The sequence below is a fragment of the Budorcas taxicolor genome, chromosome 2, assembly GCF_023091745.1.
Source record: "Budorcas taxicolor isolate Tak-1 chromosome 2, Takin1.1, whole genome shotgun sequence".
In the NCBI taxonomy this organism is placed as follows: domain Eukaryota; kingdom Metazoa; phylum Chordata; class Mammalia; order Artiodactyla; family Bovidae; genus Budorcas; species Budorcas taxicolor.
In genome coordinates, this window is record NC_068911.1 from 166,489,532 (window position 1) to 166,501,465 (window position 11,934).

General features: G+C 57.1%; 1 protein-coding gene across 2 annotated transcripts; it reads right to left on the reverse strand.

Annotated features, from left to right (window-relative positions):
* Nucleotides 1-2,029: 2,029 nt before the first annotated feature.
* HCRTR1 (hypocretin receptor 1) lies at nt 2,030-11,123 on the reverse strand. 2 transcript variants are annotated; one of them, XM_052635546.1, is made up of 8 exons: nt 11,105-11,123; nt 10,607-10,948; nt 10,247-10,425; nt 8,604-8,847; nt 8,133-8,248; nt 6,243-6,469; nt 4,578-4,699; nt 2,030-2,733 (listed from the first exon to the last, which is right to left on the reverse strand). In XM_052635546.1, exons 2-8 carry the CDS (start codon nt 10,803-10,805, stop codon nt 2,543-2,545), a joined length of 1,278 nt encoding a protein of 425 aa, XP_052491506.1. In that variant the 5' UTR covers nt 10,806-10,948; nt 11,105-11,123; the 3' UTR covers nt 2,030-2,542. The 2 variants fall into 2 exon arrangements, with proteins under 2 accessions (XP_052491506.1, XP_052491505.1); XM_052635545.1 differs by lacking the exon at nt 11,105-11,123 and having other exon boundaries at nt 10,607-11,095.
* Between the last annotated feature and the right edge of the window lie 811 nt (nt 11,124-11,934).

Genomic DNA, 11,934 nt, shown 5'->3' on the forward strand with positions numbered 1-11,934 from the left:
TCCAGACAAATTGCATTTGTGAAGTCATAACTTTCCCCCCATTTTTATTAAGCACAAACATCTGTACTTACCAGCTGGGTCTTCAGCATGATAATCGGCCTACGCCAAATGTCTATAGTGATCTGACAAGATCTCAATCAAAAGCCAAGACACCAGACATTCTGGCTTGCCAGGGAGACTTGATGATGGGCAGTGGCAAGTTAACCCTTTCACTCTGGGGGGTGAAGATAAGCAAGCCAGGCTCTCCTCCATGCTTGGTTGGGGAAACGGCTCAGTGAGGCCGGCAGGTGTGTCAGGCTGAGCGAGTTCAGCCCCATTCTCTTCTGGCTGCTGTTGTGCTAGAATCCTCAAGTTAAATGGAGTCCAGTTCCCAGAGGCCAGTCCCCACCTGGAGCTAGAACCCCCTCCATCTACTCCACTGTCAGTCTGGCCTCTGCTTGCCAACCTCCAGTGACAATTCAGTGCCTTTCCAGGCAGCCCATTTCCTCCTTGACTAATAGGGACTTCTTCTGATGTGGATCCCAAATCCCACCACGTTGGAAACATCACCCATTGGCTATGGTTTTCTCTCTCGGGCCACGTAGAACCTGTTTCACCCTCAGCAAGCCAGCCCCCTAAGCTGAAACCTGTCACTGCGTTTTCCCCCAGGGCCTCCCTTCCCTAGGTCACATAGTCCTGGGCTCCTCAGAAGCTCTTCACTGAGCTTCATCCCTGGTGACCTCTGAATTATCCGAGTCCCCCGGAGCGGAGGCCCGAGGCCCACCATGATGCTGGGCTCAACCAGCAGAGAGTCGGGTAGAAATGCAGACATTAGGGGAAGCTTCTCTTGTTTCTTTGCTCCACTGAGCCATGTGTCTACTGAAACCCACGTGTAGAACAGTGCCAGTCATGTGCTGGGACTGAGGAGCCCAGGACCTGGCTGCGTCCTTACGGTCATGGCTGCTTCTAGGCTTGGAGGCCAGCCGTCGCACCTCATTCTACCACACAGCACCCCCAAGCCTGGCTACAAACTTGACAAACAACTTTGGGTCCCAAGGCCAGAGGGAGGCGAGTGGAGAATGGGTGGGACACCCCATCCCGCCTGGCAACGACTCACAGGAGCTGGGCTGGCGAGTCCTCTGAGAGGGATGACAGGTGCAGACCACTCCTTCCAACTGCTCTGCCCACGAGGAGGGGTGCTGACGCATTCCTGGGCTGGGTCCCTGGCAGGAGCTGCATTTTGCCCCATTTTCTGACGGGCGAGGTCATTAATCAGGTTAAGCAGAGCCGGCAGTGCACAGGGCCGAGCCAGCCTCTGCCAGCTGTCTGCCGCTTCTCCCAGCAGAGAGCCCTTCAGAAGGCATCCCACCTCCTGCTCCGGCCGTGAGGATCAGGGCCTCCAGCTGCCCTCTAATCATCTGGTAGCAGATGGAGCCTGTTGAGCCCAGTCCCTGGCTTTCTCTTTTTATTCGGTAAGTTCACAGAAAAGAAATGCAAGCCCTGATCTCCAAGAAAGTGAAGATAACAGTAAACCGGTTAACCCTGCTTCCTGCCCACCCGCTCACCTTCCACAGGCTCCTGGGCCCAGGAGCTGACAGGTGTGGCCACGACTGAGGTCCTGGCGCCAGGATCGTGCCGCGGGGGGGGGGGGGGGGGGGGGGGGGGCAGCAGCCTGTGAGCCCCGAGGCCTGCCCAGGAGCCACCTGGGGTTCAGTGTGTTGGGGGCAAGACGTGGGAGGGGTCAGCAGAGAGCTGCCTTCCAATGCTGCCTTGACCCCCCCTCCTCCCCAGCTTCTCACTCCCTACCTTCTCCCTCCTAACCTAAGAAGCCCAGATTTTGTGCAATGACAAGGAAAGAGAATAGTCAGTGCCAGGCTTTTAATGACAGTTGCTTCAGGCTGCTAGCCTCCTTGCCAGACGGCCACATGGAGAGTGTTCCGTGACACCACCAGTCAGCGGGGTCCAGTCTGTGGTGTGTGCACTTGGCACCTGGTGAGGGGCGGGGGGGGGGGGGTCTTCGGGGGGGCTCTTCTCCCACCAGAGAGGGGCTGGGCTCAGATGAGTTCGCACAGGCCTCAAGGAGCGGCCGCCAAGTGCAGCCTGGGCTTTAGGGAGCCCGTGGACCAGATGGAAATGCCTGCTGGGACCCTTAAAGCAGACTCCAGGGAAGACCTGTAATTGGGTAGGAGAAGGTCTCTGGGAGGCGGGCCAAACTCTGGAAGGATGATGGCGATGGATGGTACCATGGGGTATGGCCAAGTGAGAGGAGCGAGATGATAATCTTGTCTGTAATGCTTTGCAGTTTACAGAGAGCTTTCCATTTATCCTGAGCGTGCTTAATCCTCGCAACCTGTGTCCCTACTGGGGACACAGTTGAGAGAAGGGAAGTGACACTGCTCGGAGGCAAACAGGCAGAAAACCAGGAGTGGCGCCCCAGGCGGTCTCACACTGCAACCACCAGTCTTTCCATGAGGCGTGGGGGTGGGCCCCCCAGGAGCCAGAGGAGCAGCCCAGGCAGAGGATAGGTTGCACGCCCCCCTAGAGCCACCAGCACGACCCTCGCTCAGGGCAGCACCGTGGTGACGCTGGTGAGCAGCACGTGCTCCGAGACTTTGGAGACGGAGCAGCGGCTCTGCAAGGACAAGGACTTGTGGCTGGCAGAGGAGCGAGGGCTGGGGACCTTCAGAGAGACGCAGGGACCCAGGCTGGGCAGGCAGCAGGAGAAGGCAGCCTTAAACTGCTCCCGGAATTTGCCTTGGTTGAGAGACAGAAGACGCAGCCATAAGCAGACAGAGGTGGCCTTCGGCCCAGGAACACCGACATAGCTCCAGCCAAGCTGCCTGTGAACCGGGGCGGGGGGTGGAGGGAGGAAGGGTAGCCCCGGGCAGGAGACAGCCTCAAGGCGACCTCGCCCCTGCCAGGTGGAGAGAGGATAGGCCCTGGAGCAGGTTCCCAAGGAGAAATGCAATTTTCTTCTGATTCCTTGACAGCGCCCTGGCTCTGAGCCTGGCTCAAAGCGTGGCGTCTGGCTCAGGTACCTCAGGTCACCTCCGCCCCGGCCGGCGTGTAGGTGAAGGGGCTCAGGGCTCGCCATCTGTGGCTAGGCTTTGCCCGCCTCTGCCCTGCGGTGGTGAAGATGACCGCAGCAGTGGCTCTCAAATGAGGCGCTGTGTCTGGTGCCTGGGCTCGTCCAGCTCACCCCAGCACCCTGAGGGGCCCGAGTCCTTCATCCTCCCTCCACCGATGAGACACCCAGGTCCGGTGGCCTGTCACCATGCAGAATTTGGACCCCGTTCTAATTCTAAAGCGCTTCACTTAAAGTTGAGGAGAGTGGGGGGACAGTGGGGAAGGAAGGACCACCACGGCCACCTCTTCAGCCAGAAGACCCCAGGCAATAGACAGTGCTGTAACTGAACAACCACGTTTCTTCACCGGCAAGCCACGCTGGTGCCCAGCAGAGGGCTGAGCACACAGTGCTGTGCTTAGACACGCAGCTGTGTCCGACTTTGCGACCCCATAGATTGTAGCCTGCCAGACTCCTCTGTCCATGGGGATTCTCCAGGCAAGAATAATGGAGTGGGTTGCCATGCCCTCCTCCAGGGGACCATCCCAACTCAGGGATCAAACCCAGGTCTCCTGCATTGCAGGCAGATTTTTTTACTGTCTGAGCCACCAGGGAAGCCCCTAACCCAGAGTGGGCGCTCAGTAAATGTAGTCAATGAAGGAATGCTCTCCATCACATGGTCATTTCTGTTCTCCGAGCCGGAAACCAGTGGCTAGCCTTTGTTAAGTAATTCTTTAGTCTCGGTGAAGGCTAAGTTATTGACCCCGGCCCCTCCTTTAACTTTTCAACGTTTTTGCAAAAATCGTTTGGTGTCCAGGCTTGAAGAGTCATCTGGTTCTCAGGCCTGGTCCAAGTCAGAGGTCTGGTGAGTCACACTCTGCTGAGCCCAGGCGGGAGCCGGGTGGGGCCTTTCCGCCCCGAGGCTGGGAGGTAGTGGAAGGGGGTGAGGGCTGTGGGACAGCTGGGAGAGGAGACCTGCAGGGAGAGGGGCCCACAGATGCCTGGAGAGTGACAGGGCTGGTGCTGGAGGCAGGTGGATTCAGGGGTAGCCCCTCCAGATCCTGGCCGTACTGCCAGTATGTGTCTAGCTGGGCATGGGGAAGCCACTTCCTGGCTCTGGGCTGCCCCTGCTGGTGGCCCTCCTTCCTTCCATGCCTTCATTATGCAGTCACCTTTTCACACAGGGGCTCCATCTGGAGCCTGTGTCAACCAGACTGGCTGATCCGTGCTCCTGCTCTGCATGTGTCAGGCAGGGGTGGAGGGGAGCTGGCCCACCCCCAGCGCTCCCGCCCACCCGCTGGTCTGCATCATCTGCAAAACTGGATCCAGGTGCTGGACACCTTCTTCGGCCACTACTGGGAGTGTGGCCTGTCTCCCACTCCTCATCTCCCACCCCCCTGAGTGGGGGTGCCCAGAGCAGGGTCACAGTCTCCAGGAGGGAGCAGGCTTTATTCAGCCTGGATTGGAGATGTGGAGACTGCTGTCCTGGGGACTGTTGCCACCCTCTGTTACTCTGCATCTCCAGTCCACTCACCACTGAGGAAGTTGTAGATGATGGGGTTGGCAGCGCTGTTGGCATACACCAGCCAGTGGGAGAAAGTGAAGCAGGCATAGACAGCTTCCCGGTCGCTGGCTTGGCGGAACATCCCAAACACCCTAGGACCAGGGGGCAGGACACTCAGAAACGGGGTGTGTGTGTGTGTGTTTTGTCGGGCAGGAGTCACCATCCTCATCTAGCATATAGGAAAACCAAGACTCAGAAAAGGAAAGTGAGTTGGCCATGGTCACACAGCTCATGAATGGCTGTAAAGTACAGGGGTCCCACGGTCCCTCCTGTTCACCAGAAGGCCTTTTCCTGAGCCTCTGGTCTAGGTTCCTGACCACAGTTTGGGGTTCCTGAGCACAGAGCATACGGCCAAAGTGGGCCTAGGGGCAGGAGCCAGGGCACCTCTGCTCAGTCACTGGCCGTCTCATCCCCTAGGGCTCCCCTTCCCCTTTATCATCTGTCTTCACAGCAGCATGGTGAGTCATAGACATCATCCGACTTTCAAATAGAGAAACAGATTCAAAGAAGCAAAGTGATGTGCCCAAGATCACACAGCTGGGAAGTGGCGGAGCACAAACTCACACTCAGATTGTCTCACATTGTGGAACGGCCCGGTGTTTGGCCCTCCCCACCCCCACCCCACCACGGCCTCTCTGCTCTTCCAGACACCCGTGGGCGTGGTCCCTCCCTTCATTTGGGCTCGTCATCCAGCTCACTCCAGCACCCCGAAGGGCCCAAGTCCTTCATCCTCCTCACTCCACCGATGAGACACCCAGGTCTGGTGGCCTGTCACCATGCAGAATTTGGACCCCGTTCTAATTCTAAAGCCCTTTGCTTAAAGTTGAGGAGAGTTGGGGGACAGTGGGGAAGGAAGGACCACCACGGCCACCTGTTCAGCCAGAAGACCCCAGGCAATCACCGGCAAGCCACGCTGGTGCCCAGCAGAGGGCTGAGCACACAGTGCTGTGCTTAGACACGCAGCTGTGTCCGACTCTTTGCAACCCCATAGATTGTAGCCTGCCAGACTCCTCTGTCCATGGGGATTCTCCAGGCAAGAATAATGGAGTGGGTTGCCATGCCCTCCTCCAGGGGACCATCCCAACTCAGGGATCAAACCCAGGTCTCCTGCATTGCAGGCAGATTTTTTTTACCGTCTGAGCCACCAGGGAAACCCCCTGTCACTTTCTCAGGCTTTTTTAAAAACCATTACATCTTAAAAAAAAAAAGAAGATTTTTAAAAACCGCCACCAATCTCAGTAATTGTCACTTTCTATCCCCTTTCCCCATTTTTTTCTTCCTAGCAGTTAATCGCTGGCTGACATTGTAATATATTAATATGTCCATTCATGTCCACCAGATGTCATTTCCACCAAGGCAGGACATTGTACCCTGCACTTGTTCACTCTGTTCCCGGCCCCTACAACCTGATGACTGAGTGAACAGATGAGAGGATTTTCACGATAGCCTTAGGAGGCAGGCGGGTTATTCCCATTTTACAGATCAGGAGATTGAGGCTCAAAAAAGAGAAACAACTGCCCCAAGGTCACACAGTGAATGAGCAGTGGGCCAGTTCTTTCTCTAAAGCCAAGAAATCTCCTTTCTCTTGACTCTACCACGTCTCCCCACCCCTAATCGCTCCCCATGTGCTCTCACCTCTTGAGGACATTGAGGACACTGATGGGCAGGTAGCAGAGGGCAAAGACCAGCAGCACCACCATCAGCATCTTGGCTGTCTTCCTCCGAGCTCTCATCTGCTTCACCTCAGCCAGGAAAGCGCGGGCCCGAGGCTGGGGCTCTGCACCCAGGCCTTGCCCCTGGTCCTCCAGCTGGACTGAGGGCCGCTTCCAGTTCCTGACCAGGGCTGACGTGGTGCCAGGGATCTGTCCAGCACACAGACAGCAGTTGTGGGTACAGCCCCTTGGGAGGGGTGTTCTGCTTTGCTGGGCTGGACTCTGGGGCAGGGCAGAAGTGAGCAAGAGTACAAACCCCTGCAGTAGGAAGGAACTAATAATCATGATAAAGACCAATATTCTGGACTTGAGTATACTTCCGTTTTTCCATTAGCTCATTGTGAGCCCTCCCACAATATACCTCTTGGGAACATGTTATTGGCCTTTAGTTGTAGAAGAGGTAGGGGACCCTCGACGAGTCCCCAGGTCACAGCCTGGGGCCTGAACATCCTCCTAGGTACCCAACCATCTTTCCTCAGTGGTGATGAGTTGTGCCTTCCCTGGCCTGTGCCTGACTCTAGGAGGCCCAAGCAAGGGGTGAACAGGTGGCAGCATGGAATGGCCTGGGCCTCAGACCACAGGTCCCAGCCTAGGTCGGTGCCTGTAGGCCTATGATGATTCTGGGCTCCTGGAGCAGCACAGATGCCTTCACAGCCTCTCCCACACTAGACACCCGGATCACCCTACAGCAAAGGGCATGGGGCTAGAGTTCAGGAAACTTGAGGCCCAGGGCCAGCTCAGCGTTCATGAGCTATGTGACCTTGGTATGTGACTCACTTTTCTTTTCTGAGCCTTGGTTTTTCCTGTTGGTCGGACAGGACTGAGCAACTTTCACTTTGCACAATGTTTGAGAATCTATATCAGAACTGGAGAAGGGAAAGGCTACCCACTCCAGTATTCTGACCTGGAGAATTCATGAACTGTACGTCCATGGGGTCACAAAGAGTCGAACACAGCTGAGTGACTTTCCCTCACTCTGCACTTTCCCTGGTAAGGACAGTGATTCCTGCCATCTTGACTGGGGGACTGAGAGGAGCAGATGGCAAGTGTTGGTGGACCACAGGCCTGCTCGTGTTCAGGCTGGCATCCTCTCCCTGTCCAGGCACTGATCCAGGACTCACCCCCACAAGTGCCAGCGCCAAGGGCCACAGAGCACCCCGTCCCTTGGCAAACGCCACACCCCACCCCATGGAACTTGCTGTCGGTCAGTTCGTAATAGAGGAGAGAAGGAAGGCTCTGGAACCAGGAAGACTGTTACTCATTGGCTGTGGCAAACTGGTTGCCCTTACTCAGTGTTTGTATTGTGGGTACTACTGCTTCTTTGGTTAAATATTAATCATTGTGAAGACGCTGCAAGCCAAGTGCCTAACTGGGAAGCAGCACAGAGGTACAATTCTTGTTCCTGAGGCCCTGAACTGAGCATTGGAACCCCCAGGCCTGGGTTTTAGCCCCTGATCTTCCACTCACTGTGAAGGATTTGGGAGAAGTTGCTTTGCCTCTCTGGGTCTCAGTTCTCTCATATATGGAGGTGGGGATAATGTTTGGTGGTGGAGAGGATACAAGACTGGCTGGGAGTGCCCGATAACTGCTGACACTAGGGCAGTGGCAGGCAGCTGCTGCTACTAGAACAGTGTCAATCACTACTTGGTTCCAGGGCCAACCCTCGCACTTCTGGCCTGGAGTTTGTCCCTAGGCCTTGCCTCTCTGGTTGCAGCCAGAACGGCATGTTCTGCAGGCAGAGGACTGTGTACTCCCTCAGATGAGGACCCTTGTGCCCTCCCAGACCAGACAGTGACACCAGAGTGGGCCTCACCTGGCGGCCCCAGAGCTTGCGGAAGATCTGGAAATAGGCCATGGCCATGAGGCCCAGCGGGGCCAGGTAGGTGACGACGAAGAAGCAGCTGTGGTAGATCTTGGGGTAGAGGTCATCTGTAGGGGCCAAGAGATGGAAGGGTTGGGCCCCCAGCCTGCCCCGCTTAGCAACACCACCCAGCCGCGACTAGAGCCAAAGCCAGCAGCTCAGCCCCATGCAGGAGCCCTGGCAGAGAGACCCTGGAGTTACCCAGCCCACGGGTGTCCATCCTGGAGGAACCCTGGCACAGATGTCCACCCTAGAGGAGGTGCCCACCCTGGAGGTAACCCTGGTAGATGCCTGTTCTAGAGTCCTCCCAAGAGAGCCACACCCGGGGGTGCCCACTGCAAAAGTGCCCTGGGTGATGTCTACCGCTGGGTATGTGTCCCAGAGGTGCCCGCCTCAGGTGCCCTCCCAAGGCTCCGCTCTTACCAGCCCAGTGTTCATCACAGACGGAGAAGAGCCGGGTGCGGTTGGCTAGCTCGGGCAGCACACTGCTGCATTCCATGACCGCAGCCTGGGGCACCATGACGGCCAGCGATACAGCCCAGATACCCAGGATGGAGCCCCGGGCACGCCGGGCAGTGCTCTTGAACAGCAGAGGGTGGCAGATGGCATACCAGCGGTCCAAGGCGATGAAGCTGAGGGTCAGCACTGCCACGGACACAGACACGGCCTGCCCCATGAGGACACAATGTCCGTCATTTTGGGGGCCACCCGGAGACATGGGGTGAGTGATGGAGCTCACAGCCCAGAAATACCAGGCGTCCAGGTGCAGCGCTGATCTTGACTCCACCACTTAGGCCTGGGTGCTGTGCTGTGCTTACTCAGTCATGTCCGAATCTTTGGGATCCCATGGACTGTGGCCTGCCAGGCTCCTCTGTCCATGGGATTCTCCGCGGCAAGAATACTCTGGTGAATGCCATGCCCTCCTCCAGGGGATCTTCCCAGCCCCGGGATCGAACCCAGGCCTCCCTCATTGCAGGCAGATTCTTCACCATCTGAACCACAGGGGAAGCCTTACTGCCAGGGTAGATTTGGTCAAATCACTTACTCTCTCTGAGCCTCATCTGCAGAGTGAGAATATATCATCCTCCTGGCAGGATTCTTTTTAGAATAAATGAAATTATGGGTGGAGAACATCCAGCCTGAGATCTGGCACATAGCAGGTGTAATAACTTACACTTTTGGAAATAACTACGTGCCAGACACTGTTCTCAGGATCCTCACAATGACCCATGAGGTGAGTACTCTTACCTCCAAGGTACAGATGAGGAAACTGAAGAACAGAAAGGTTAAATAACTTGCCTTAGGTGAATTTCCTCACCTGCCTGTCTTTATTTTCAGGGTGGCTGGAGTTAATCAGTTGAGTGGAAAACCTCAATATAATGGGAAAACCAAGAGGCATTCTCTCTGCCCTGGGATTTCATCCCTTTCCCCAGGCTGTAAGGGAAAAGAGTCCTCATTCTGGGAGGCAGAGATGAACCGAGGCCAGAGATGCAGATGAGCACTGGCTCCAGGAGTGCCCCCTGCCCTCTGGGGTATAGGGAGGTGAGGCAAGGGATGAAACCCTGGCCTCTCGCCAATCCTTCTTCCATCCCAGCAACCCCACTGGGTATTCTGATTCCCAACACTGGGAAAGGGAAGGCCCTGGCCAGGGGTGGGAGGGGAGGGAAGGGGAGCAGACTCTTTCCAGCAGGCCCCCTCAAATCTGCCCTACCTCCGGATCAGAGAGCAGGCCCAGCGCTCTGTCACCGCACGCTTGTGCCTGTCTCCTCCACCGTGTGCCCGTCTCCTCCACCGTGTGCCCGACTGTACATGTGTCCCCAAATGACTGTGTGTATGTCTGCAGGTGTGACCTGGAGGGGATCTCTGTATCCATACGTGGGGCTGTGTCTGTGTCCTTAAGTGTCAGGCCTGGTAGCCTGCCCTTGCTGACAGTAGAGCGTGACCCTGTCGAGGTACTGAGCCACCATCTGAAAGTCAAGACTAAGGGTCCCTGAGACCTAGCAAGGCCATGGTTGTTGTGCTTGGTGTGTCAAAGGGATCAAGAGGGTCACCCAGGTGGAGCTCACCTGTAGATAGGGGATGACCTTGCAGAGGGCATGGCCGAAGAGCCAGGATTCAGTGATGTCTACTAACAAGCTAGCCGGCAGGCAGATGGCTGTCACCAGCACATCGGCCAGGGACAGGTTGACGATGAAGTAGTTGGTGACCGTCCTCATGTGGTGGTTGCGCCACACGGCCAGGCACACTGCAGGGTGAGCGGGGGAAGAGATGAGGCTGGAGACAGAGCCACGCCCAGCCCAGCTGGGCACCGGCAGCGAGACCCTTCCCCACACTACTCGGTAGGGACTGGGGAGAGGAGTGAGGCCCAAGACCCCTCCCAGTCCCCGGGGGGACCCCGCAGCACCCCCAGAGACCTAGAGACCTACCCAGCGTGTTGCCCACCAGGGCTACGAAGAACACAGCCACGTAGGCTGCGATGAGGACCCACTCGTACTGCTTCGGGTACAGATAGTCACGCCACAGATAGCGGAGAAACTCGTCTTCGTAGTCTGGAGGCTCCGGGGACCGTTCCCTGCCCTCAGTGGGGACCCCCATCTGGGGCCCTGGGGTGGCTGAGGGCTCCATGAGCTCAGGAGCCACTAAGGCTGACGGGCATCCCAGGCTCTCCCCAGGGAGGGGTGCACCTGGGCCAGGCTTCAGCCCACTTCCCTCGGGGCGGGGGGGCCCAGTCTTGCGCTCAGGTGTTTAGGGTCCCAGCCCCAAACCTTCTGAAGGAAGGAAGGAAGAAAGGGAACATTAGGGAGTGTGCTGGGTTACGCGCAGATAAGCTCTGTCTTAATTCTCCCAATCATGTGGGTTAGGATGAGCCTGAAATGGTTGGAGAAAGCCTTGCATCCCCATTTCATACCAGTTGGTCAACTCACCTCTCAGCCTTGGTTTCCCCATCTATCTCGTAGAGTAATAACTGAACCTGCCTCACAGGGCCAGTGAGGAGAAATTACCTCTAATGAACGCCAAGGGTTTTACCCAGAAACTGGCTGGCTTCCTCGCCATTGCGGGTTACCACTATTAAGAGCTCCGCTTTGTAGAAGAGACAGAGCTCAGAGAGGTTGAGCCCCTTGCTCAAGGTCACAAGGCCACTATGGTCTGTCTGAGTCCACCAAACACCACAGCTTAGGAAGGAGAAGCCATCCTGGTTGCAAACACCTTCTCTCCTGAGTCAGTTCGCGGGCCTGAATTTCGGGGTTGTAAAAAAAATGATCAAGGGAGGCTTTCAGAGACCCAGGCCCCGCCCACCAGGCCTGCCAGACCCTCCTAAGTGAACACACACCCACACAGACACACGGTGTGGGTGGAGGTGCAGGGAGGAGCTGACAGCCTCGCTGAAAGCGAGGGGAGAGCCACAGGCCCAGGGGCTGAGCGCGTCAGCACCCCCGGCCCCAGGTAGTCCTCACTTTGAATCCCTCGACCGCGATGAGCCCCAGCGGCCGCTAGGGGTCGCTGGACGGCGCGCCGGCCGCCCTCTTCATTCATAAATCTGGCCTCGCACCCCGCTGCTCCTCCCTCGCTCAGACCCCTCCTCCCACCAAGCTGGGCCTGGACGACCCCAGATGTGTGTAGGAGGGTTGCGGATCCCTGGAGACCCCCGAAAGAGCACGAGGGGTTCTCCTTTAGATTCCCACCTGGCGCCGACGGACCTGCTTCCCCAGCGGGACCTCACTGCATCTCGGGGGCTGTGGGCGCGAAAGGTTCT

What these genes read in the sequence shown, in the direction of transcription:
- HCRTR1 (XM_052635546.1), bottom strand. Translation starts at nt 10,805, where the DNA reads ATGGAGCCCTCAGCCACCCCAGGGCCCCAGATGGGGGTCCCCACTGAG. An exon ending in GTCCTCAATGTCCTCAAGAG is followed by an intron (nt 4,700 to 6,242) that starts GTGAGAGCACAT and finishes CCCTGGTCCTAG; the next exon opens with GGTGTTTGGGATGTTCCGCC. An exon ending in CATCTACAACTTCCTCAGTG is followed by an intron (nt 2,734 to 4,577) that starts GTGAGTGGACTG and finishes CTCTCAACCAAG; the next exon opens with GCAAATTCCGGGAGCAGTTT.